Source organism: Eublepharis macularius, chromosome 1 (assembly GCF_028583425.1).
Source record: "Eublepharis macularius isolate TG4126 chromosome 1, MPM_Emac_v1.0, whole genome shotgun sequence".
In the NCBI taxonomy this organism is placed as follows: Eukaryota; Metazoa; Chordata; class Lepidosauria; order Squamata; family Eublepharidae; genus Eublepharis; species Eublepharis macularius.
The window spans coordinates 182,467,185-182,494,738 of NC_072790.1; the positions used below are offsets into that span (position 1 = coordinate 182,467,185).

A 27,554-nucleotide genomic window follows, 5' to 3' on the forward strand; every position below is an offset into this window, starting at 1 on the left:
GTGCAATCTAAGAACACTTTCCTGGGAATAAGTTAGGGATGCCACTCCCCCAGTGGGGACCCCCTGCCTTCACCCTCCACCCCTGCCTCCATTTACCTGGCCAGTGGGGCAAGGGAACAGGCCTCCCAGCTGCACTCCTGGGGTGGTGCGATGACATCACTCCTGGGAGTGATGTCATCGTGCCACCTTGAGAGCACTCTTGTGCTTTGCAGTGGGCTAATTTTGGCCTCAAACAGGACTGTTTGGGCCCATTTGAGGCCAAAACTGTCCCGCTGCAAAGTGCGCATGTGCTCCTGTGCTCCGGAAGTGACCTCATCCCACCAGTGCAGGGGTGCGCGCTTTGCTCCAGCACAAAGAAGGAAGATCACAGGCCCATCAAAAAAGTAAGTGCCAGTTCCCCTGCCTCCCACAGAGAGGCTAAGGAGACCTGGTAACTCTAGAGAAAGTACATTGCTTTAAACAGACATAGAGTGCAACTCTGTTTAGGATTGTACAACCAATCACCTATAAGTTGACTCTAATTACATTTCATTACATGAAAGTTCTACTGATACCAATGCAATTTACTTCTACTTGGATCCAATACAGAGGAAGTCAGGTATGCCCAAGTCTCACTGAAAACAACAGAACTTAAGAATATATGTTTTTACATTTTTACATTATACATTACATTTTACAAGTACAAGACAAATTATAAAAGAGTCCAGTACCAATAGCACCTTTAAGATTAACCAACTTTACTTTAGCATAAGCTTTCGAGAATCATAGTTGTCTTCATCAGATGCATAGAGGGTATGAAGAAACTGGTCAGATATATACAGGTAGTAAGGGGAGAGGGGAGTATATGCAATCAGTAGCTTCTGATAATGGGATCTATTTTGCTACTACAGACTAACACGGCTAACTCCTCTGGATCTAAGACAAATTATGTAAACTAATCTGCTCATGGCAACTACTTCTTTCCAGGGTCCAATTGTCTGTCTAAACTGTGTACCTCAAGAAGATCCCATTTGGAGGGGGGCGCTCTATGAAATTTCTAAATTTGGACTGAGCAGTTATCCACAAATGTCTTTCATAATGATAAGTTACTTATCAGCTACGGAAAAAAAGAGAGAGAAGTCTCTAATTATTTTGGAAGGGATTGTTTCCGAATTATTTTGGGAATAGAGGTATAGGACATGCTGTTCATCATGAGCATTATCCACCAAGTGTGCATGATAGTCCCACCATATTCAAAATGGATCTACTACTGAAGTGCTGCTCCTTCTGTTGGAAACCAGTTCTCATATATTGTTTCGCGTGCTATAGAAACTTGCAAGGCCTATTTGACCAAAGGCCATGATAGGACAAAAAAAAAAACCCAAACGTAATGTGGACAATGACAGCTGTACAATTTTAAGCACAACACCTCAGCTATTGCAACCTAGGTAAGGTAGTAGTTTTTTCTAAATTCTGATAAGTGAATTGATACAGAATTTCACAAATAACAGAGAAATGTAGAATTAAACGTGACAAAATGGTATAAAATGGGAAATTTCTAGAAAACTTCCCCTCCAAAACCAGGTAATGAATGGACACACACACACCAGGGTAATTTTATAGTTAGGTAATTTGGGGGCTAAAATATGGCAAGGAAAAAGAATGTATACAATGCAAAGCATTTGTCTAAAATATCCTGCTCTTTATTTATAGAAAAGCCTTCTTATTTTTGGAATTAACCTGAGGCACATAATCTTGAGTAAGCACAAGCCCTTCACAATAATTACCTGAGAAAGCAAAATATTCAATTTGCTAGTCAAATACAAAATTACAGTAACTGTGTAGTCTGAGGAATTATTTCAAATCTTACCTTAATGCCTTTCCGCAAGATAGGTTCAGGAAAAGAATGATCTGGTGTTGAACTTAACCATAATCTAAATTCAGGGTTTATATTTGCATTTGTTTGGGTAAACCTGTGAATAGAATCAGTTTACAAACACAATCTCTTTGCAATGGATTGCAAAACTGCTGTGAATAAAGTTCTATGTCATTCAACTGAGGATATTATCTGTTCAACGGAAGAGAGATTTTCTTCAATTACAGGGGCAATAACAACTGTCCCCCTCCCGTATGATCATCTCTTAAATGGCTACTCATCAAACTTATGCTGGCTCAAGGTTTATGTCTTTCTGGGCTTTTCCTGAGAAAATAAGATTCTCGAGCAGTCCTCCCTGCTGTATTCCCCCACTCACTTTCCACACAAACTCACCACTGTGAATGGGTGCAGGAACTGGTGGCAGAGAGGCCTTCACTGATTTGAAGGCCTCTCCTTGCCTAACTCCTGAGCATATTAGGAGTATTCCTGCAGAAGTGCTTGAATCTTTTTTGTGTCTCAAAAACTATAAGATCCAAGCAGTCCAGCCCTCCCTCGACATAGGCAGATCTAAGCCTGCTGCGGTTGCCAGGGATATCGCTGCTGATTCCCCACCTCTATGCAATAGTATGTTTGCTTGGACTGCTTTCAGGGAGGACTGGCACGCTGTGGACATAAACTCCACTATGAGCTGGGGACAAATTCTGAGAAGTTTAGTTTTGGCTTGTACTATGCAATAGATTTCTGAATGGGGAGGCATTGGAATCAGAACATCTCCATTCCAGAATGCCAATAGATTCAAACCTTAGACTATAAGGTCCAGTTCACACAACAAGCAGCACGTTTTACTTAAACAGGCAACTATGTGGAGAAACTTCAGTGTACACTGATTGCTCTGATGGAGAGAATAATTTAGTGATTAGATCTGCCGCCCCCAGGTGGAGATCTCCTAGAATTACAACTGATTTCCAGGTCACAGAGATCAGTTCCTTTGGAAAAAATGGTTGCTTTGGAGTGTAGACTATATGGAATTATATCCCACTGAGGCCTGTCTGCTCCTCAAACCCTGCCCTCTCCAGGCTCCACTCCCGAAATCTCCAGGAATTCCCAACTTGGAGCTGGCAACCCTATCAGTAATCGTGGTTGCCTTTTTTTCAAGTGGTTCCAGTCAAGCACATGGACTTCTGCAGTCACATAAATGCTGAATTCACATTACTTTTTGTTCATAAGAATGTGTTTTTGAAAACAACACTAAGTGGAAAAAAACCCAACTATTTACTTCAGAGTGACACCTAAAACTGAGTGCAAAAGCTTTTAAAATCAGTAGTAATGAGGAACAAAAGACTTTGGAGTGAGGAACACAACAGTAAAACCCGAACAGTACTGAAATAAGAAATGGTTGGTTATTCCACACAAAGTCAATACAAAGTATGGATACTCCAAGTTCCAGATAAGGGCAACCGTTATTCTTGACTACTGATACTTTCTGGGATCACTAAGCAAACATTATCCACTACTAAGTGATCACCACAACAGTCTCCAGCAGCAATCTGAAACAACTGCAGGCAACTTCTGATGAACAGCTGCAGAAATTCAACGACTTATCATGGTAACAACTTTCTAAAAATGGTGATTTTTGTATAACAAATATCCTACTCATATGCAACCAATAACTTTATCTGTGTCAGGTGTGGAATATCCATGGGGCTTTGGGAGAAAAGATGCATGCTGTTGACTCTCAAAAGTCCTATGGAGCATTAAGCTTACCCCACTCTAGTTGCTTACCGATGTGAAAACAAATTGCCAGTACAAATAAACAGAAATTGCACTCACGAGTCAACAATTGTACAAAGCCTGGGCATAAATGATGCTGCAAGATGACAATTCTGAAGGAATGCCCACTGTCCACTAATTATCTGTGCTTTATATACTAGTTCTTCAGCTTTGCTTTCTTGGCCACGTCCCAAAGATATCATTTTTACATGCTGAGTGTTTCCTTTTATTTCCTGAGCAAGGCGTAAGAGGAGAGCTGCAGCATCCACCCCTGTGTAATAATACTGATTTGATTGATTTCCATCTCCAGGAACTTTCTATCTTTAGAGTTAGCAACATCACATGTTAAAACATTTGGTAAATGAAAAGAGTGGGACAACATTCTATGTAAAATCTACGTCACATTATTAAAGATCTAATGGAGACCTAACAGATCATATTATACATAATTAACAATGCAATAAATCCGGCTGTTTACATGGTTATTGGAGGAAGAATAATTTGTGACACTATTTTCTGTGTTTCCCTGCTAAGAAGTTTACTCTATGGTTCACAAGTAAAAATAAATAGAATGTAAATATTGATAATTAAACAAAAACTGTTCAATACAACGTAATAATTTAAGCAACTCTAAAAAGAGTTACTCCAGTCTAAGTCCATGATTTCAATGGAGTTAGACTGGAGTAATTATTCTTAGGATTGCACTATTACTCAGGTTTGGGGCCATATTGTTATACATATCAACAAAAAAGAATAATTCCCAAACCAATTTTCATATGCTCTTTATTGGTGTATACTACTTACCTCGAGTATGGATAAGAATTAGTGGAGTTGTACAATCGGATTCTTCATACATTTCTTTCAGATTAACGCCTCCAGCCTGAAGATACTTGGATCCTAGTTTCTCAAATACAAATTCTCGTACTGCACTGCTTAAGCATTCTGATCGGAGAACTTTTATCTAACAAAATCAAATTATTATCACTGAATCAATTAAGGGCATAATCCACTGAATAATTCATTCAAAACATTAAGCACATATTTTACTCCCTCCAATGACTCTGCCCTTTCTTCCTTGCTAATCTTTATACCTGGAACAGCCTGCCAGAACTGCTGTGTGATACCCCTCTCACTCAAACCCCAATTTTTCTATTCAGACTAGCACAAAGATTAAAATGTAAGTGCTCGTAACAGAATGGGAGGCCAAAATAGCCCTGGAAAGGGACCTCTCCCCGCTCCTCCCCCTGTCTTTTACCGACAAAAACCAGCTTTTGAAGGGTGGTAATATTATTGTGGTTACCTGGCAGCCCCAATAATAACCAATAAGATCTCATTTTTTTATTAGTACAGGCACAGCTTCTATTATTTGGGGGCGGGGAAGGGTGTCTCGGGTCTGTGGCAGCTTCCTGCCTGGGTGCCAAGCCCAATTGCAGCTGCTCCTTGTCCCTGGGAGAAACACCAGCCCCATGCCGGGGAACAGCAAGAAGCCCCCGGCTTACTGGACCACCACAGGAAGCAGCTGCAGAAGGACCAGCCCATGGCAAGTCAGCCTGTAGGGCCCCCAGAGCAGTGCGGGAGCAGCCACAACTGTAGCACTAGCATCAGCAGGTGTCAGAGGAGGCTGAAGGCAGGCAGCCTCAGCTGCTGCCAGTGGCACACCAACAGCTATGATGGTAGGGTGGGAGGGCCACCGAGGAGAGGCTGGCAGCTTATGTGGGACTCTGATGCAGCTTGGTAGAGCTCTGATGTTGGTGGCCCCTGTGGAGGTGGGGCCAAGGCAAGATGAGTGCCAGGTGGCAGAGGCCACCCAGGGGAAGGGGTGAGACCCCTCTCAGACCAATGATGGTCTGGGGAGAGAGGCTAGGTAGGCAGGTGAATGACTGCCTGCAGCCTAGCAACTGAGCAGCGCCCTGGGGGTAGAAGTAGTGATGAGGGGGGAGGATAAAAGAGAGGCTCTGGAGCTGGGCTGGGGAGCTGATGCTGGGTAGGTGTTGGCCAGTGACAGCTAGAGAGAGAGAGAGAGAGAGAGAGAGAGCAGAAAGAAAGGCAACACACCCTGGGAGAGAGTGGAGGGTGACCCAATAACGTAACCAGTCCCCACCCATCTCTATTTCTGAGGCCTAGCTAAGCTCCAAGCGGTGGGGGGAGGGAGGTCATGAGTCAGGATGGAGGAGGACCAGCTGGCGGCCTTGACAGGCAAGGGGTGTCCCAGGGATTAATACCTTATATATTTTTTCCAGTGGCTGGAGCCAAGGAGGCTGCCCACCCCCCCACACTTGAATGCTTTCTCTGCCTGCTTATCTTTTGTGAGTTGACTGCACAGCAACAACTTCCTCCTCCATGGCTGGCAGCTGGGGGAGGGCAGCAAGGATCCCGTATAACCTCCAAGTTCTAGCATTCCTTGCTTAGTGGGGGGAGGGGGGAGATGACACCTCGGAGTGCAGCATCAGCTCCTCCTCATGTAGCCTTTGGGAGAGTTAAAGGCCTCAAAGACTGGCTGGATCCTTCTGTGCCTCAGTAGCTCACTCCGGTGTGGCTATCTCCCTTTTCATCTGGCAGGTCTCTCCTTTACCACATCTTAAGTAAGGTTCTGCGTTCCTCCTGTCCTTTCACAGCTATCTTCTCACTCACTTGCCTGTTCGCCTGCCTGATTGCCTGGCTCAATCATGCAGGCACAGAAATGAGGAAAGTTATTGGAGATTTAAATCCCCAAGGTTTTTTTTTTAGGTTTCAGATTTTTCTGCAGACCAAGGGAATTTCTGTTTTTGCAGAACCATCTGTTTTGTAGTAATGTGGTCCCAATTCTCAGATATAAGCACCTGCACATCAGGGCTGCTTAGCTATTAGATATAACAACAACATTTGATTTATACCTCCCTTCAGGACAATTTAACTCCCACTCAGAGCGGTTTACAAAATATGTTATTATTGTCCCCACAACAAAACACCCTGTGAGGTGGGTAGGGCTAAGAGCGCTCCTAGAAACTGTGACTGACCCAAGGTCACCCAACTGGCTTCAAGTGGAGGAGTGGGAAATCAAACCCAGTTCTCCAGATTAGAGTCCTGTGTTCTTAACCACTGCACCAAATTGGCTCTTGATATATGGTAACACAAATATAACTGCATGTACATAAAATTCCAGGCTCAAGATACACATTACATGAAATTCTATTTTCTCCAACGCCCCACTTTTTCACCTGTGGGAAGAAAACAAATGATCATACAGAAAGGCAAGCTGCCTTTTTCCATTCAGGATGCTTTTATTTTGCTTTGCTCCAATTGGAGGAAAGTATGGAACTATATGCAATGCATAGTTTGATCCTTAATTTCTGTAATGGTAGTACAATCCTTAGCAGAGTTACAGCCTTCTAAGTTCATTGAAGTTAATGGGCTTAGAAAGCTGTAACTCTGTTTAAAATTACACTGTAAATCTGTGAGTAGGTTGCCTTCAGTCAATCAAAAGACACACATCAAGGTATTTTTCTTCATTTCTTTTAAATACATATTTTATTGCCCGTAAATTTTATTTTAGCCCGTAAATTAATTGAAGAAAGGTATCTGAATTACCAGAGACGTTACTCTATTGTAGCAAAATAAAACAAATCTAGTGGCATCTTAAAGACTAACAATGTTTATTCCAGCATGACCTTCTTCTTTAACAAAGATACTTCACTTTACTTACCAAGATAAGTCTTTCGAATGAAGAAAGATTCTCCCAAGGAAAATTTGAAGATGCATCATCCTGATCATAATTTTCTTTTGGAACACCACTTTGCAGATCTGTAGCTGTTTAAATAATATAAAACACTACTTGAACATCTGAGATGGAATATACAATTATATAATATTAAAATAAGTTTGTAAATTGTATACAGCACATACAGGGATATATTTCTGACAACAGTTGTTTTGTATAGCCTATAATACAAATAAGACTAATGTTACTTCTATCAAGTGTAAAGCATTAATGTAGATGGACAGCTAGTGTAGACTTATCCTGAGTAAAAGAGGGTTGCATTTACCCGTAATAGTTGTTCATTGAGTGGTCTTATGTGCAGACATACTTGGGACTGTAGTGTGCACAGGCTAGCCACAGAGATGAACCTTCACAAGCTTATTAGAGCTTTGCAACGTGCTTTGCAAAGTGCTTACTAGAGCTTTGCAAGGAGGACTCCCACTCCTCCAGCACATGCCAGCACATTTCTCAGCCAAACAGGGAGGGGAGTGATAAATAAATCATATGTTGGCCCCAGAAACCTAATTAAAGGATTCCATGTTAGCAGAGTTTATCGTTTAGGATGGAGGGAGGAAAAGGAAAGAGGTGGCATCTGGAACAAAGTCAGGAAGAGAAGATTGAGCAGGAGGAAGTCAGGTGGAGGAAGTCCTGAGAATAGCAATCTACATATCAAAGGATAGTCAGAGAAGTAAACAGTAAACACAGTGCCCTGACCTCTCTGTCTTTCTAAATATTTGGTTTGCCCCCCTCTGAAACCTGAGGAAAGGGACAATGCTGAATCCTCCTCTTCCAACAGGGAGAGCATTCCTCCCTCATATGTCCCTTCCCCACCATGGAAAAGCCAACAATGGAGAAAGGAGGGAGGAATGTGTGCCTGCATGGAAGACCACTCAATGAACAACAGTTACAGGTAAGTGCAACTTTGTTGTTATATTTGTGGTTTCTGTGCAATTCCACAAGGGAGAATAGCAAGCTCACTTACCAAGGATGTAGATGTGGGCTGATCAGCAAAACGGTGAATGTAGCACCACTTTCCCCGCAGCTGCCTTGTTCTCAGAATCAATATTGATGGAATAATGCCTTATGAAGGCAAGGACCAAGTTACAGCTTTACCAATTTCATCTATGGATATTTTAGCCCAGAGAGCTGCTGAAGAGGTTTGAGCTCTGGTGGAATGTGCTTTGATAAGAAAAGGGCATGGTACCTTGGATAGCAAATACGCCAGTGTGATTGCCAAAACCACCTAGTGTGATAGGGTCTGAGAAGAGATTGGCCGTTTCCACATGGCTCCCCACTGCTCATACCAACCCGGAATATCACGAAAAAAAAGCGGAAGATCACGTTTTCTTGCGAGAGATTTGCACGACGTCACGTGACGTCATGCAAATCTTGTGCGAGAAAACACAATCTTCCGCGGTTTTTTTGCGATATTCCGGGTTGTTACGAGCAGCGGGGAGCCGTGTGGAAACGGCCATTGTGTGACCCTTATTTGAACCAGAAAAGCAAACAAACAAATTTTGGTCCTAGGCTTGGTCACTTTATCATTCTGAAACTTTGTGAATGGTAGGTCATGGTGTAGGACTCTTAACTCATCTACCCTTTTGACATAACTGCTACTAAGAAAAAGGCTTTATATGAGAAATGAGACAAATCACAAGTTGCCATAGGTACAAATGGTTTATGCATTAAACTGAATAAGACTAATGACCAATTCCACTGAGGAACTGAAGGGGAAACAGGTGGTTATAGGTTCAGAAGGCCCTTCAAAAACCTTTTAGACATATCAGCAAACTGTAATACTCTCATGTTCATTGTAGCATGCAAATATAGCAGTCTTACACAAAGGGAAGGTCTGAGTTGTGGGGAATTAGCAGCAAGGAAAAGGCAGTGAGAGGAGGTAACTCAGGGATCTCCATCAATGTATATGAGGCTTGTCCCAGCTAGAGAACTCTTTCCAATAACCAGACAGATATTTAAACATGTTTTCAGAGCTAACTGGAAAGCCGTGATGACAGTTGGATAGAGTTTGAGGGATTGGGTGATATTTACCATCCAGACATGTGGGAGAGAGGAGCAGTGTTGAGTGGCTGGCTTCAAGGCAGAAAGACTCGAATGGAGATTCGAGGGTGGATGCTGGATCCAAGCATACACACCATTTATGGCAGAGGGGCAGTCTATTTTATACCATGGGTCCTACCCAGGGGCAAGATTGCATCTTCTATCCCCAAAACAAATACTTGAGTGGTTGTTCCCAGGGTGGAACAAAGGATTGCGAAGTTGTCTCTGGGGCACGACAAAGAGCTGGTAAACTGTCTCCAATGTGGGACAATAAGCCGGTAAACCATCTCTAGCAGCCAGCAGTAAACCAGCAGCTTCCATGTTTTCTGCCAGCTTGGGTAGTAGTTTTAGTGCTTGAAGCACATTCAGAGAAGAGACTTATAGCTCACTCTGGAGAACCTGTTGAAAGGTGAGGTATAAATATTTAAATAAATACAAGATAGTAAAATGAATATTTATGGTAAGAGAAAATATATGCACTGAATATAAGAGTGGGGCATGTGTGCATGAAATAACTAAACATGTTTCATATGGAATAAGTGGATAGATGATGTGAAAAAGATGAGAAAAGTATATGTTAAAACATTAAACTGTTTAAAATTGGCCTAACAGGGAGACTTGAAGGTAGCTTATAACATTAAGTGAAAACGTAGCACTTACCTTGCTTTGATGATGAAACTGGGCTGTAACATTTGCTAAGGAAATTATATACATTCTGACTATTTAGAAAAGCTTTCCATCGGTGGGAATCTGATAAAAGGGAATCACACAATAGGCTGAATGTTGGCATATGAGTGCTCATGTACTGGCATTCTTTCCACATAACTTCTGTAATCCAGGGAGGAGGACTTTCTGTAAATCTACTAGAATCTAATAAAATAATATGCATTTAATTAGAACACATTTTATCTTTGCTTTATAGATTCTGTAAGTATAATATGGTTCATTTAGCTTGATCAATGACTGAAAGGAAGAATTTAGAGATGTTAACATATTTTAAACGTATTTGTTTAAAATATAACTATAATTGTTATATTGTGATATCATCAATGTTAATTCTACTTTGGATGAATTTTTGTCAAAAAGATTGTACTATTTTGTCAAAAAGATTGTACTATATCTCCATTGAGTAGATTCAAGCAAAGTTTAAATATAGAATTAAAGCTGGGCGGTTCTTTAAAAGGCCATCTACTTAATTATATTAGGCTGAAGTCATCCCTGACAACTTACTACATTTTCTTGAAATAATTAATACATATATATTCCCTATAAAGGGATTTAATAAGTTCTCTTGACAATCTGCTCTGTGTTCTAATATTTGTAATCAAAAAGTGTTACAAGCGTAATGTTAATTGAAATATTTTAATAGTATTAATAGAAATATAGAACATACAGCTGGAAGGGACCTCAAGGGTTATCTAGTCCCACCTCCTGCACAATGCAGGAAATTCACAGCTAACACTCCTACACACACACACACACACACTCACTTCCCAGTGATTCTTGCTCTATGCCTATAGGAAGGCAAAAAGTCTCCAGGATCCTATAGCCAGTCTGGCCTGGAAGAAGATTCCTTCCTGTACTGATTAGCATTACTCTGCATTGTTGGGTAATGGGTGGCCACATCTACCATTTCACAGAGCAGCTTGCATTTAGAGGGGTAGATGCCTCAGCTGGTCTGAGGCAAGGAGAGGAAAGTACGTGGTGAGCTGTTGCTAGAAGGTAAGGGTCTTTCTTTCTTTCTTTCCTAGCTGCTGTGTGAGAAGCTGAGAGTGAGTGCGTTCTTGTAGTTTGCTAGGGAGTGGTTCTGTTTAAGTGCTGTTGGGGGCTGTTGGGGGCTGAGGGCATTGCTGTTGAATGCTGTTGATAACAAGCCCTGCCCCCTACTGTGCTGAGCTCTGCAATGCTTGGCAGGAAGTGACCCTTTGAAACAAAAGGCTCCTCTTCGCCAGAGGCAGAGCTGAGACAGCTGAACTGAGGCAAGGATTGGAGAGCATGTGGTGAGCCGTTGCTAGCAGGTAAAGGGTTTTTTTTGTCTTTCTGCCTTTTGGCCTGTGGGCCCTGAAACTCTGCTCAGAGTACTCTTGGAATATACTTGGAAGGCGATGATGTCGACAGAAGGCCCCTTTCCAGTCACCTGCATGGAGTGTGCCATGTTTGTTTTCCTCCCGGAAGAGAAGATGGACTTCACTTGTCAGAAATGTAAGCTAGTTAGGCTTTTGGAGAAGATTCAGAGCCTGCAGAGGATCACCACCCTTCAGGAAATCAAGGAAGGGGAGGATTTTATTGAGAAGAGCCTGGGGGCTCTGCACAAGCCTGAAGAAGTAAGTCAAAGAGAAGAAGGAAGAGTTGTTCTCCCTTCTGAGCCTCCTCTCAGTTCTGCAGTACAAACTGGAAAACGTAGACTAAGGCGATGCTCTGGTCCACTGGAGCTCAAGAATTGTTTTGAGCTGCTTGAGATGGTGATGGAGATGAGAGTGGAAGGAGAACCACAAAGACCTGGAGGAGGGAGTGAAGAGGGCATGGGGCCACACGGAAGTGGAAGAAAATGGAAAGTTGTTGTCTCTGCTCAGGGGTATGGAACGTCATGTGTCCAGGTCAGATCCCCTATGAGACATGTGTTGCTTGTGGGGGCTAGAATTCAGGATATCACAGACCGACTGCTGAACTGATCAGACAGAATGATCAGTACCCATTTGGGCTGGTTCACGTGGGAACTAATGACACAGCCGCGAATATCATCACAAGAATTAAAGAGGACTATGAAGCTCTTGGAAGGCAGTTGAAGACATTGGGGGCACAGGTGGTATTCTCTTCTATCCTTCCTGTCAAAGGAAGAGGAATGTAAAGGGAGCAGATCATACTTGAGGTGAATTGTTGGCTGAGGTGGTGGTGCTGGCAGGAGCGCTTTGGGTTCTGGGACCACGGGATAAGTTTCCTTAGAGAAGGCCTTCTGGCACATGATGGGCTTCACCTCTCAAGGTCAGGGAAGAAAATGTTTGGAAAGAACCTGGAGAGCTTCATCAGGAGAGCTTTAAACTGATGCTGCAAGGGGAAGGGAATGATCAACAAGGGGATTTCAATGAAGAAGTGATAACAGCGGGAGCCCACCTGAGTAGGACAGATCAAACAAAGGTACAAGGCTACAAGTGCCTATATATCAATGCCCAAAGTATAGGTAATAAGAAGGAAGAGCTTGAGCTTCTCTTGCAAAAAGAGGGCTACGATACGGCAGGAATTACTGAGACTTGATAGGATGATTCCCATGACTGGAATGTGGTAGTGGATGGGTACGAGTTGTTCAAGAAAAACCAGAAGGATAGAAGAGGAGGCAGAGTGGCATTGTAGGTGAAGAAAGGGCTTGATTGACAGCAGGTTCTGGAGAATGTGGTTGATAGCCCAGTGGAAAGTATATGAGTGGAAATAAAGGGAGGAAAGACAAAGGGTATTGTTGGAGTCTGCTACAGACCACCTGACCAGGGAGAGGAAATGAATGCTGCCTTCCCTGAACAGAATGGTAGAGTATCCAGACATCAGAACCTTATAATTATGGGTAACTTCAACTTCCTCCTTGTCCACTTTTAGTTTGGCTCTGAGCCCTACAAGGAAAGGCTGAGGGCCTTGGGAATGTTTAGTTTGGAGGAGGTTGAGGGGGGATATGATTGCACTCTTTAAGTATTTGAAAGGCTGTCATTTGGAGGAGGGCAAGGAGCTGTTCCAGTTGGCAGCAGAGGATAGGACTTGAAGCAACAGGCTTAAATTACATGCAAAAAGGTACTGGCTGGATATTAGGGGAAAAAAATTCACAATCAGAGCAGTTCAAAGGTGGAATAAGCTGCCTTGGTAGGTTGTGAGCTCCCCTTCACTGGCAGTTTTCAAGAAGATGCTGGATGAATATTTGATCGTCGTCGTCCTTCTGTGCAGCCCCACATTGGGACTGCGCAGGCGCAGGCTGTGTGTCTGCACAGAAGAGACTCGACTATCAACAGTTACAGGTGAGAAACCCTGTTTATCGTCGTCGTCCTTCTGTGCAGCCCCACATTGGGACTGCGCAGGCGCAGGCGGCTGGCCTGCGCCTGCGCAGTCCCAATGTGTGTCTGCACAGAAGAGACTCGACGATCAACAGTTACAGGTGAGAAACCCTGTTTTTAGGGATGTTTTAGGCTCATCCTGCATTGGGCAGGGGGTTGGACTTGAAGGTCTGTATGGCCCCTTCCAACTCTGTGATCCTGTGATCTGCATCTCCAAACAGGGTAAGCATGTTAATTTGTTGCAATCAAAAGTAATATGGTTTTTATAGCACAATACATTTGTTAATATTTAAGACAGGACAAGATTCTTTGTTGGTTTTTTCACATTAGTTTGGTTTTGCTCAGTGACAGATTTTGTACTCAGTTGTAATGATCAAGTAGAAAATGAAGCAATTTCCATAATCTCTAAATCACTGCAAGCAGCAGAAGCATGGAGATAAGAACATTAAGTTACTGGATTTTCGAATGAACCATGAGCAGAACTTCATTCATGGAATGGAACTTTGTCTCCACCTCATTGTATAGCTCATCATGCCTCATAGGCTCACCCCTCACCCAGGTTAATGGGACTATCGGAACAGCACTGGGTATGACGTGGGAGGAGGAGGAAATCAGTGAAAATCTCACTGTTGGCAGAAGCACCTTTCTACTGGACGCAGCCCATTATGTTGGCAGTACTGTAAGACACATCCATGTATAGCAACCCCTCACTTGATATTGTTGATCTGCATATATTCTTCTGAGAGCACAATTTGTCCTATACATTTACTTATTTTAACTAAATGTGGCTTTCTTTACCATTATTCTCGGAGTCTTTTGTGTCCTTAATATTTGCCATCATGCTAGAGTAGAGGAAGAAGTTCCACTGATTCTCTGATATAAATCCAAGCTTGTTACTACATTGATTTTCACCACAATTAATTTTCATGATTGCTGTGCACAGCAAGAAAGAAAAGCACAGTTGATGTTCGCTAAAAAGGGCTGAAGAAACTGTCTGAGGGGATAAGAAATGCAACAACCATGATAATGTACTATACACTGCAAATACACTACTAAAGTCAGCAAAAATAATGTTTTGTAATAGATTCAGGTAAATACCTTATAAACATTACTTGTTAACTTGTCAGTTATATTATTAATATGATTGTTGAAGCTATCCATCTCACATTCTTCCCATTCTTTTTTGACAGAATGTCTTCTTTGCTTACTGAGGGCTTGAGCATTTCCAGTTGCAGTAATATGAGACTCACTCAGAGAAATGTGACTTTTTAGTTTGCTGATATAATCCATGGAATCTACAAAGATCTTTTGAAACCACACCAATGAAAACTGATACATATAGTTTATGTGAACAAGATCTGACACCATAAAGTACAGCACAGCACCTTGAGTCGCAATAGGAAGATAGTTTTTACGCATTTTTTCTATTGTATATTCTGTTCTTGCTGATGCTTCAACACGCTCAGATATCTCTGTTGATGTGATTTTTGTTCTCTGTAAATTGTTAATGAGGTCATGGTCATCTAAAATATGCCCTAAAATTTAATGAAAGCTTATTTCAATTTCCATACAGAATAAAGCAAATGAATACAATGATCTATCCTATGCTATGTTTACAAGCCATCTACAAGGTCTAGTCTATATAGCAGCTTTTTAAACCTGCCACTAGGATATAATTAGATGATATAGATATGTAGTTACTGTCAATTCATGTCTCACCCACAAGGTTCAAGCATAATTTTTCTGGGTCTGTAAACCACCCATCCCTGACCAGCCCAAACTTGTACATATCATCTCATGAGTAATGAAAGGAAAAATAATTTTATTTTTGAAATGAGAAAAAGAGGCCATTGCTGCATCCAACAAACACTTATTTGTAAAAGAATAAGCCTTATGGTATAAGTGACAATTTGGTGGGACCTCTTAAAAGTACTACATGGATTTTGGTCTTGGTTTGGACCAACATGGATATTTACAACATATGTCTCTTTGTGCCAAACTGCAAACATCAAGAGATAGGGTTGTCAGGTCCCCCAACCCGCCCCGCCCCCAGCAGGAGATCTGAGGCCTGGCTCCTACCTTAGGGGTTTCCCTTTTGCTCCTTTGGGTTGCTCTCAGCTTGCACAATGATGTCATTTCCAGGAAGTGACATAATCGTACGAGTAACGGGCTGCCCTAGAAGTGCTCCCGTGCTCCCCTGGGGGCTGAATTGGGCCGCTGTGGAGCAGGACAGTGCTCCCACTTTACACAGTGGCCTGATTCAGCCGGAGCGCTCCTGCACCCCACAGTGGCCCTGGGAGGTGCATTCCCCCCACGAGCCAGGTAAGCAGGGGGTGGAGGTTGGGAGCGGGGGATCCTCTGCCCATGGCGGGGTACTGGCATCCCTATCAAGAGCTCAACAAGGATATAAAGTCTCATAGAAGACAAAGGATTTTTGTATTAGGCTCACTACAATTGCCACGGAAATTATACAGGATTACCTTGAATACACACTGTACATCATTTATTATATTTCTATCCTTACTTTCCTCTAAGGTGTTCAGAGCAATGTTATAGCTCTGTAAAACAGCTGAAGCTAAGAGTGAAGAGGTAACAGAATTAATTTCTTGGCTGAATGAGAAGTTGAAACCAGGATCCAATATCCACTCCCCCAAACTCTAGCTGCCCTGACCTGGACTGCCCAGGGTAGTCCAATCTTGTCAGAAACTAAGAAGGATTGACCCTGTTTAGTAATTGGATGGGAGACCTCCAAGGAAGTCCAGGATCTTTATGTAGAAGCAGGCAATGACAAACCACTTCTTTTAATCTCTTGCCCTGAAAACCCTATCAGGTTGCCATGAGTTGGCACTCTGCATGCATGCAGACTCTATTCATTCTATTCCACATAGAAAGGACCATAATGTAGATGAAGAAACATTATCCATGTCAGTTAATGACAATAATTTATTTCTGTTGTATCCTGTTGGATAACAGAATTTAAACAAATGGATAATATCTCAATGATTTCTGTAAATGTTTTATTTACCGTCTGTTTTTTGTAGAAGTCTAAGAGATTTTTGTTCCAGTTCCCGGAGGGTAACTAGGTCAGAAGATATGTTCTCCAGCAACTCACTACGCTGTTGTTCAAGTTCTGGTTTTTCATGAATAACCACAGCAGACAAAAGCTGGTCTTGCAAACCTTGGAATGTTACGGTGAAATTTATCATTGTCACCATTTTGCATATTGCTGGTAGAAAATGAGGATTAGCTTTCTGGGTTGTCATGTATAGTCTGAAACAAAATAGACCAGCATACATTACACATTACGATATTTATTTCCTTTTATTTTACTTCTTTAAAACATTTATATCCCATCTTTCTGATAAACGTTCAAGGAAGCTAACACTAAAATAAAACCATAAATTGTATTTAATTTTATACAGCTCGAATCCACTAGGCAAAAGAATTTAGTATACAGATAAGAGAGACAAGCAAATATTCCCTTTTACTTATGAATTGCAAGTGAAAATGTGATTTTAGGAAATGCAGAATTCTATAAGCTTTATATGTTGGCTCCAATGCAGAAACAGATACATGCAACTAGGGATGTCCGCTTTGGGAATCCAATTTGGGTTTTTAACCCGAATCGGGCCCGATTCGGAAAGATTCAGTATTTCCGAATCTGGCCCCGATTAGGAAATACCAAAGCAAAGCTTTCCAAAGTGATTCGGATCGCTTCGGAAAGCTTCGGGGCAGCCGGGAACAGTACTTTGCCGGCTGTTTGCATTTGCAAACAGCCAGCAATGTTCTGCTACAAATTCAAGCTTCCCGCTCTTTTTTTGGAGAGGGGAGGGGGAGAAGGAGTGAGTGATTCACTACAACCTCCTCCTTCCCCCTCCCATCTCTTAAAAATTGGTGGGAAGCTTGAATTTGCTCCAAAACTAAGCTGGCTTTTGCATTGCAATTCAATAGCAGCCAGCAAGCTGCGTGCAGAGCTTCCCTCCTTATTTACAGGATGGGAGGGGTGAGGAGGGAGTGACTACTCTAGGAGTACATGGGGGAGGAGGGATGAGGATCAGGGAAGGGAGGGCGGAGTTAGGAGTGTCCAATCCTGCAGCAGGATTCTCCTTCCAGCCAATGGGGATTCTCTGGAAGGAGAGTGCTTTTTTAAAAAATGCTGCAGGACTTTAAATTGGAGGCTTCCCTTTAGCTAGTTTCCACTTTGCCCTGGCCTAGAGACTTTGAGAGACTGGTACCTGCTTTCTGCTGGTTTGTCTCTTTCTGTCTGGCCTGAGGCTGTGAGAGTGACTTGGCTGGCCTGCTTGGAGGAGGACTTCTGGATTGAATTCCCTGCCCTGCTGCTGGACGCCTGCTTTGCTGCTAACTGGACCTGCATCTGACTAGTAGGAGAGTCACTGACTCACAGGGTTCTTTTCTCTTTGGGGGAGGGGGTGCTTGGAGGGGATAGGAAAGGGATTTTTTTTTTAGTTTGCATTTAAATTTTTTTTTTAAAAAAATCCTGCTTGCTTGTGGCCTTGTGTGATAGTGTTTGGCTTGTCTGCTCTGCGGCCTGATTTTTTGGGGGGGGGGGGAGAGCTTGGCCTGCATTTGTTACTTTTGCTTTAATGTCTTTGTCCTGTTAGTTTGGATTGAATGGGGTTTCCTGCTTGATTGTGGCCTTCCTTGGTTTGATTGTGTTTGGCTTGAGTGTCTGGCCTGGGCCCTGATTTTTTTGGGGGAGGGGGGGAGTTTTCCACTGGGATTTTTTTTTGTATAGCTTAGCTTTTCTGTCTTGTATTGTCTGGGGTTTCTGTGTGTCTGGCTTGTTTTGGAGTGAGTGGGCCTGTGTGTTTGCAGGGGCGGGGGGGGTTAGCCATTTCTTTTATTAACTGTTGTAATTGCTGTTGTGTTACTGAGTTGTGTTTAGGGGGAGGTGTGTATTAAGTGTTCTATCTGTGCTTCTTAAGTTTTCTGTGTTTCTGGCTTGTTTTGGAGTGAGTGGGCCTGTATGTTTGGGGGGAGGGGTTAGCCATTTATTTTAATAACTGTTCTGATTGCTGTGGTGTTGGTGCGAGTTGTATTTAGGGGTGGGGGTTGAGTGTATTAAGGTATTTATCTGTGCTTTCAAAGTTTTCTGTGTTTCTGGCTTGTTTTGGAGTGAGTGGGCCTGTGTGTTTGGGGGAGGGGGGTTTAGCCATTTATTTTAATAACTGTTCTGATTGCTGTGAGAGTCAGTGAGTGGGTTTTCTCTTTTGAGGGGGGGTTTGCTTGTCTGGGTGTGGGGGAAGGGAATTTATTTTGAAGCTTTAATTACTCTTTAATTTTCTTGTGAGTGAGTGAGTGAGTTGGGCCTTTTTTGCTTTGAGTGGCTGCTGGCTGGGGCATTAGTTTGAGAGGGAGGCTGGTCTTGTTTTAAAGGTTTATAGCTTAGTTGGGTCTTTTTTTGCCCAGTTCCAGTTGCTGGGTGAGGTGGTGGGTTAAAGGTTTAAAGGGTTAGTGTGTTGAGTGTATTTTAAACGTTTGCTGGGAGTTTGAGGTTTTGTTTCTGCTTTTGGTGATGGGGAGAATTATTCCTGTTGAGTGTCTTTTAAAAGTTTGCTGTTGTGGGAGTTTGATTTTTTTATACTGTTTTTGGTGGTGGTTGTGGGGAAAACTTTTCCTTGTTTGAGTTGTTTTTAAAGTTCACTGTTGGGGGGTTGAGTTGTGTTTCAGCTGTTGTTGGGGGAGAGGAACTTTTCCTGGTTTGAGTCAGTTTAAAAGTTTACTGTTTGGGTTTTTGAGTTCCAGCTGTTGGTGGGCGGGGGAAACAGGTATTGTTTTTAAGTGTGTGTGTGTTTGGGAGTTGTAGGTAGGGTTCAGATGGGGGCTTGCTTGGGGGTTCTGATTTTATTTGCTGTGTTTAAGTTATTGGGCCTGAGTTTTTAATTTCTATATACTTTGGTTATTGCTTCTTTGCTGTGTGTGTGTAAGTGTGTGTGTGTCTGTGTTGGGGAGATTGTGAGTGTGATGGCTGGCCTGGCTCTGCCCCAGATGCCCTGGAACATGCCTTCAGAGCTGGATGTGACTGGATGGTTGAAGCAGTCTCGGCTGAGACTGAATCCCTTGAAGACGGAGGTCCTGCATGTGGGTCTAGGGTCCATGGATATGGGTCTCTGGCTCCCCGCTCTTGATGGAGCGCCACTTACGCCAGTGTCGAGAGTGAGGAGCCTGGGTGTGGTCCTGGATGCTTCCTTGTCTATGGAGGCACAGGTCGCAGTGGTTGTTCAATCCTCATTTTTCTATCTAAGACAGGCTTGACAACTTGTCCCTTACTTATCAACCCATGACCTTACGACAGTGATCCAGGCAACGGTCACCTCCAGATTAGACTACTGCAACTCACTCTGTGCAGGGCTTCCCTTGGGCTTGATCCGGAAACTGCAGCTGGTTCAGAATGCAGCTGCATGGGTGGTTCCCAGAGCACCAATCATGGCTCATATAACACCTATCCTCCGTCAGCTGCACTGGTTACTGGTTGAGTACCGGGTCCAGTTCAAGGTTTTGGTGTTGACCTATGCAGACTGGGCCCAGCATATCTTCGGGACCGCCTCCCCCCATATGTTCCCTGGAGGTCGCTTCGATCAGCCACTAAGCACTTGCTGATGGTCCCTGGCCCCAGGGAGGTCCACCTGGCCTCTACCAGAGCCAGGGCCTTTTCGGTCCTGGCTCTGACCTGGTGGAACTCTCTGTCTGAGGAAACTACGGCCCAGCAGGATTTGTTATCTTTCCGCTGGGCCTGCAAGACGGAGATGTTCCGCCAGGCATTTGGTGGGGGCTAGGTTGTCCTCTCGCTGGCCGTACCACTGAAGACTTTCCACCACCCATGCAGGAAAATGCTGTATTTTAATATTTTATAACCCGCCAATTTTAATTGTTTTGATATAATGTTTTAATGTTTTTATAATGTTTTTACTGTTTTAAACTGTTGTTAAACTGCCCTGAGCCCGTCTGATGGGGAGGGTGGTCTAGAAATGTGATAAAATAAAAACAAAACAAATAAATAATTAAGAGGGGACTTGCTTTGGGGTTCTGGTTTAAATTGCTGTGTTTAAGTGGTTGGGCCTGAGTTTTAAATTTCAATTTAATTTGGTTATTGCTTCTTTGCTGTGTGTGTGTATGTGAGTGTGTGTGTAGGGGAGTTGGGGGTCAGAGGGGGCTGGCTTGGGGATTTAGGTGGTTTTTACTGTTAGTTGTTATATAGTATTGCAGATTTTACAGTTGTTGTTTGAGTTGGTGTTCCTTATAGTTGGAGTATTACAGTTAAGGTTTGTTGTTTGCTAATTGCTACGGTTGTTGTTCTGTTTGTTGGGTGGTTGTGTTAGCAGTTATAGCAGTGTTTGGTATGTTTAGTTTGGTTTCAGATTTAAATAGTCGACTTGTGAGTTAGGTAGGCTAGTGGTAGGCTGCTGTCATTGAATAATATTACCCTCTAAAATAAATTGTTAGGGAACAAAGACTAGTTTTCCCCATTAAGTAGGCTTCAGTATATATATTATATATATACTCACACACACACAAATAGGCTGCCCATTAGTAGTTCCCCCTTAAGCAGGGTTTCCCTGCTCATCTCTAGCCCCTTTGGATCCAGGCCAGGCAAGTTTTTTGTAATAGGCTTTCCTTTATATTGGGGTTTAGGGTCAGCTTGATTCCTGAAGAGGAATTCAGCTGTTGTTGTGTAGGTTTAGGTTCCCAAAACTAAATAGGGTCATTTAAAAAGATATTTGACTGACCATCTCCAGTAGTAACAGATCCACAAAAAACATAGGTTTAGAAATAGGTAGATAAGTTTTGAAACTAAATTGTAAATTTGGGGTTCTTTTATAGAAACTTAAAAACAGATGGTTAGTGTAGGTTCAAGGAGGGGAAAGAATGACAGATAGGAAAGCTGAGAGGAGCCCCGGGGGAAAAGCCAGAGGGAAGTCTAGAGGGGTGGAGGGGAGTGGGAGTGGGAGTGCTGCGGCTATCCCCCCATCTGAGCGGAGGAGGCCCTCCCCTGCACTGCTGCCATTCACCAGCCTGGCTTTTGGTGACAGGAAGAGGGTTCGCAAGGCCCTCTTTCCTGAGGCAGCTGCTGGAGGGCCACCCCAACCCAGGTGTCTGAGGCAGGGGCTAGCAATGGGTGGGGGCCTGCTGCTGAAGCTCCCCCTCCTCCAGTGGTTGAGGCCAGCAGCAGGCCTCAGAGAAAACAGAAAGAGGCTGTGCAGGAGGAGAGGGTGCTGGAAGAAGAGGAAGAGACTGTGGTGGAACAGCCCACATCTCTGCCCCTTCATCCTCATCCATCTCCAACTGCCCAGCCAAGAGTGAGACATGGGGTGTCTGGCATGAGCACCTCACAGGAGGTGTCTCATGGGGGGCCCATAAGCACCTCCCCTGTGTGGCATGGGCCCCCCATTACCTCCAATATCTGGAGTCACTTCCAGAGAATGGAGGACCCCCGGTTTGCTCAGTGCCGGCATTGTAGGCAAAAGATCAGTTGTGTTAGGGATGTAAACCATCTCTCCACGTCTGGAATGCGGAACCACCTAAAGAGGCAACACCAGGCGGTGCTTCTTCGGGGGGACAGTTCAAGTGGCACCACATGGCTGCCAGCTAGCCAGAAGGAGGCAGGCTCCTCTGGTGCTCTCCCTCCACGGGTTCCTGTACCTGATGCTTGGTACACAGGGCACTAGTGTGCCCAGAGTGAGGATCCAGAAAGCAATCAGGCGCATCACGCACCATATCATTAAGATGATTGTCCATGATGGCCAGCCATTCTCCCTAGTTTATCAACTCAGCTTCCAGGAGCTGCTCCAGGATCTCACTCCCTGGTACGCGATCCCTGTTTGCATGACATTGAGCAGGACCTTGGGGCCCTCGTTTTACAGGGCTGCCAGGGACCACATGAAAGCACAGTTGTCCCACACTGCTGAGAGAACTGTGCACTTCATGTCTGACATCTGGACCTGCTCTAGTGTGCAGCATTTGTACCTCTCGCTTACTGTACACTGGTGGTAACCCGAGGACCTTCAAGGTGGGGGTGGGGTGCCCAGGGAAGGTTGGGAGACTGCCGACTACTGCAAGGCCTTGCTCCATACTGAGGTTCTTGATGTGTCGCACATGGTGGAGAACATCATGGCCACCTTGAGGAAGGAGTTGGACGGCTGGATAGGCGAGGGCACCATCACCATGGGATGCATGGTGACGGATGGTGACCAGAACATGAGGGCAGCGACACGGCAGGCTGCCCATGACCACATTTACTGTGTGGCTCACAAACTTCACCTAGTGGTGAAAGCTGAGCTTGGGGTGGGCTCCTCCCCAGAACCCCAGGCCCCTGCGACTCCTGACTTCCAGTATCTCCTGCAGAAATGTTGGAGGCTCACGGGGTCACTTCTCATGCAGTGTGAAGTCCACTCACAAACTGCGCCAGAAGCAGGCCAGGACAGGCATGCTGGAGCATGTCCTGATCTCTGACGTAGACACTCGCTGGAACTCCACCTGTGCCATGCTGGAGTACTTGGTGGAGCAGCAGGCTGCCCTTGAGGCGTGGCTCTCAGAGAGTGACGCTTAGAGGCAGGAGGGTGAGTTCAGACAGAAGGATTGGCTCACCATCTCCTAGACAGTGGAGGTCCTGGAGCCCTTCAAGGACTTCACTGTAGCGGTCTCATCTGACATGGTGACCTGGGGTCTGGTCATTCCTCTGGTGCACATGTTCCAGAGTTCATTGGCCTCCTTTGTGGATCCAGATGCACCATGTGCAGACAGTGTTCCAGCAGTGCACGCACTCGTGAGAAGGCTGTAGCAGGGCATAGCTGCCAGGCTAACGCTTCTCACGGAGAAGTCGTACATGTTGGCGACCATGTACAACCTACACATTAAGGTCACTTTCACCAAGTGGGACGGGAACCTCACCCAAGCCAGAGATGCCCTCTGTGCACGAGTGAGGCGTAGGCAGGCCAAGAGGGGTCACCTGCCATCAGAGGGGATGGGTGGGGGACCTAGTGCTGCAGGTCCCTTTTGCGCCCCTTCTGAGCAGGCTCCCCCCATGGCCACCGCCAGAATGTCCATGGAGATGGAGATGCTCTGGCGGGCCCTCTGCCTCTCTGGGATCGTGAGTTGTGTGAGAGAGGATTTGACAGAGGCAGTGGTCAGCGATGACCTTGTGGAGCCCTGAGAGTTGCTGTCCACTGATCTGCTGAGCTACTGGGCCAAGAAGGGGGTGGTCTGGCTGGACCTCTCCCTTGAGGCACAGCGGCTCCTCTCATGCCCTCCGACAAGCGTGGAGAGCGAGCACGTCTTTTCCTATGCGGGCGACATTGTCAGCCCACATTGCACTCGCCTTCTCCCATGGAGAGTTGAGCAGTTGGTCTTCCTGAAGGTCAACTCTCGGCTCTTCGATTTCTCAGGACTGGACTTCCAGAATGAATGAGGTGAGCCCTCTTTGAGGCCTGCATCCTCTGCAAGTCTAGGACCTGGGGAATTGCGCTCTTCCCTACAGTAAAGAAGTAGAAATCCAGCAGGAGGAGGGTGGGTCTCAGTGGCAAAGGGAATGCACCCTGGAATTTGGCTTCCCCCCACCCCCCAACAAGGAAAAAAAACCCTCCAAAACTGTCACAGCCACTGTGGGCACAAATTTATTCTGATATTTAAGGAAACAGCCCCCAGAAATGTTGATTGCCACTGGAGGGAGAGACAGGTTAGGATAGGGACTTTTACAGTAGGAAACTCAGAGTAGCAGCCAAACTAAGCGACTGCTGAGGAGAATGTTGTTTAATGTTGTTTGCTGTTGTTTGCTGTTGTAAACTGCAGTTGATGTTAAAATGTTCATGTTAAAGGGGTGGGGGAGGAGTGGGTCAGGTAGGGATGGTACGGGTGGGGGCCAGCTGATGATGAAGGCTACATCCCAATACTACCTCACAGGTGTTTTCCAGTTCAGCCTGAAGCTGGCCGGGGTGGGGGGTAGGGGGACCTCTGCAACCGTGCTCCACAAATACCATTGTGTTGTGCTTGTGGCCAGGTGTTGCTCTGTGGTGTTTCCCCACTGGCTGAACTCAGAGCCCGGCTGCAGGAAATGACAATGGTTCTGCTGGACTAAGTTGCAAGAGTGTCCCCCAGTTAATTTTGGTTTGGGAGGAATGGCTGTTTGTCTTCATGCTGTAAAACTTAAAGCCAAGAAATAAATAAAGTGTTTTTGCAAGTAATTGTGTGTTTGTGGTTCTCTGGTTTGAAGTTAGATGTGGTACTATTATCTAGGAGACTGTTGTGATGTGTCACACTAGTGTCAAGTGCCTTTAATGCTGTAACTGAAAGGAAAAAAATAAAAATTTTTGAACTTGATTCAATGTGTGTTTGTGTGTCATTCTCTGGTGTGAAGGTTAGTTCCCATCATAGGGAACAATGGAGAGCAGCTGGCCAGCCTGCTCTGGGGTTGGTGGGGAACTTGGGGGTACGTCACGTGTCTGTGGTTCGGGTGTGCTTTCCCAGGGACGAGCTTGCACTCAGGAGTGTGCCCTCCACTGTGGCACCCCTGGCCTGTGTATAATTGCCCTGGGAAAGACAGGTTAAAAGTTGTCATCACAGAGAACAATTAATGTGTGTGCGCGTATTCTCTGGTGTGAAGGTTAGTTTCCATCATAGGGAACAATGGGGAGTGGCTGGCCAGCCTGCCCTGGGGGTGGTGGGGAACTTGGGGTGTGTGCCTGTGGTTCAGGTGTGCTTTCCCAGGGACAAACTTGTGGCACCCCTGGCCTGTGCATAATTGCCCTGGGAAAGACAGTTTAAAAGTTCTCAACATAGAGAACAATGGGGAGTGGCTGGCCAGCCTGCTTTCGGGGTGGTGGGGAACTTGGGGGTGCATGTCTTTGGGGCTGTTGGGGGGTAGGTTGAAAGGGGATTATGCCTGTGGCCATGGGCACCACATTCCACGTGTTCCTGCTGTGGGAGTCTGGATTTTCCCATAACAGGAACCAATGGAGAGTGGCTGGCCAGTTACTGCAAGGGTGGTTAGGGTTTTTTGGGGGGGAGTGTGGTTCTGATGGGTTGCTTGGGGTAGTGTAGCTGGACTGTGGCTGTGGCCGTTGGCAGCCCCAATCCATGTGTTTCTGCTGGGTGGGAGTCTTCCTCAAAGTAGAAATAAAATGGTGTGGTGGAAGCACCACCTTTGGGGGGCCATGACATGACCCCCCAAAGTCAAATCTCCCTGAAACTTGGGGAGGGCATGGTAGGACAGGTAGGAGCATGTTTTACAGCATGAAGACAAGCCACCTAGAAAGCCCCCTTGGTTTCCCATAGGGAATAATGGAGAGCAGAGGAGGATGAGGCACCTTCTTTGTGCAAAGTGCAATTTCCCTGAAACTTGGGGGAGGGTGGGAAAAGAGGTAGGCGCAGGTGCCCTGAAAATTGGGTGCATTTTGCTTGCAAAATGCCACCCCAAGCCACCTAGAAAGATCACTTGTTTTTCCCCATAGGGAAAATTCATATTGGCATTACATGATGGATGGAGATACACATACTCTTCCACCCCTAGCTGTGCAGTTAAGGACTGCATCACATGCTTCACATCTAAATGTGCATCATAATATGAACATGTATCTCTTCTGCTTGTGTGCACAATTTCTAACCCAGGCTGGAACTTTCATCCGATATCTTTATTGGTCGAGTGCAGCAGCTGAGTTAAAATTAAGGCCTCAGAAATATGTCAGTAACTTAGAAGGCCACAGTACTTTCAAAGTTGCTTTCAAAGTTTGCATAGCTAAGTTTACTATAGAATAATTACATTTTAATGTTAAAAAGACAATGTACTACAGTAGCCAAACATAAATATATAATCACTGAATAGTTACCAGATGACAGAGAGTTTGTCCCTGGAAGAAAAGTCCTACTCAGACTGAATAGACTTATGTGTACAGTCTCAAACAAGCAATTAGGTAGACAAAAGGAAGTTCTTCCTAGTAAACAAGTGTTCTTGTGGATCAGAGTTCGTTCTAGGTTGGGTTAGGTCCCACTTCCTGGGAACAGTATGCAAGGCAAAGCAACTTTATCTGGGAAGGGATACCTCCCATTAAAGGTCCTAATGTCAAGAAATTCCAGGAGAAAAACCTGAACAGCAGCTAGTGAACGAAGTATCTTTTAACCTGAACAGAAAACGCTATTTTGAAAATAAGATATGAAACAGAGCTCTTTTCCAACAAAGCAGTATACCAGTCTACTGAATAACAAACACTCATCCTAACCTGCCTCAGCATCCAAGAATGATAATATCTAGAATCAAACAAGCCGAGGTGATGTGAGTGAACAACTATTTGTAAGGATAACAGAAGTTCACTAGGTAAGAATGAATAGAAGTTTAGTCTCATTATAAGGTTCAAAAGCAGTACATCCTAGGTTGAAAAAAACCCCTTCCCTTCAACAGACACAAATCTGGTTGACACCTCATTGTCTAATAACTGTCTGCAGTACTACTTTTCATTCAGAAGTTGCCTCTGCAAAGATGTGAATTTTGTAGTGGTTGATTAGTGAAAATATGAATGTTGGCCCATGACAGTTCTACAAATCTCCTTTAAGTGAGCCCTCTCCCAGTAAGTTGCTAAAGTTGCTGCCTTCATTATTGATTGTAAAAAGGTGTCCTCTGGACTTTCAAATTGGAGAAGGAAGAGGCCAAAGCTATTCTCTCCCTTAGCCATCTGGACAAGGAGGAAAAAAAGACCTTATTTTCCAAAGCAGCCAGATAAAAAATGAAGAGAGAGCGATGTCTCTTTATTAATCTGGCCCAATTAATGGAAAACTTGATGTAAAGAAAAATGCTTTTCTATCTACTTTTGCAGAGGCCATGTCTCCTGAATCTTTGGTCAAGAAGTCTTGCTGTTTCGCTAAATAGTTCTTTAAGCCCAACTCCCCTCCCCCCTTTCCCCCCCTCTTGTTAGCAGCTCCTTGAGAACAGAACTGTCTCAGCTCATACTGACCTTGGAGATAAGATAATGTGTTCCGCTGTGAGCAACTGAGCTTCCATGGACAGTCAGCTGAACCAATTAACATTCTTGATTTTGAGAACCAATTTGCACCTGCAAGATAGAGGATTGGTGCCAAGGACTGCAGCCTTTGCACCCAT

The 27,554-nt window shown here is 44.5% G+C and overlaps 1 protein-coding gene across 1 annotated transcript in view; it reads right to left on the minus strand.

Moving 5' to 3' along the window:
- Positions 1-27,554, minus strand: part of DNAH14 (dynein axonemal heavy chain 14) — a 447,800-nt gene that overhangs the window by 29,742 nt on the left and 390,504 nt on the right. Inside the window, exons 65-72 of the mRNA XM_054972406.1 lie at positions 16,476-16,720; positions 14,549-14,985; positions 14,249-14,444; positions 10,076-10,289; positions 7,308-7,395; positions 4,430-4,586; positions 3,686-3,896; positions 1,850-1,952 (exon numbers count right to left, since the gene is read on the minus strand). Of these exons, the coding sequence (XP_054828381.1) occupies positions 1,850-1,952; positions 3,686-3,896; positions 4,430-4,586; positions 7,308-7,395; positions 10,076-10,289; positions 14,249-14,444; positions 14,549-14,985; positions 16,476-16,720 (1,651 nt within the window). The remainder of the gene's footprint in view (positions 1-1,849; positions 1,953-3,685; positions 3,897-4,429; positions 4,587-7,307; positions 7,396-10,075; positions 10,290-14,248; positions 14,445-14,548; positions 14,986-16,475; positions 16,721-27,554) is intronic.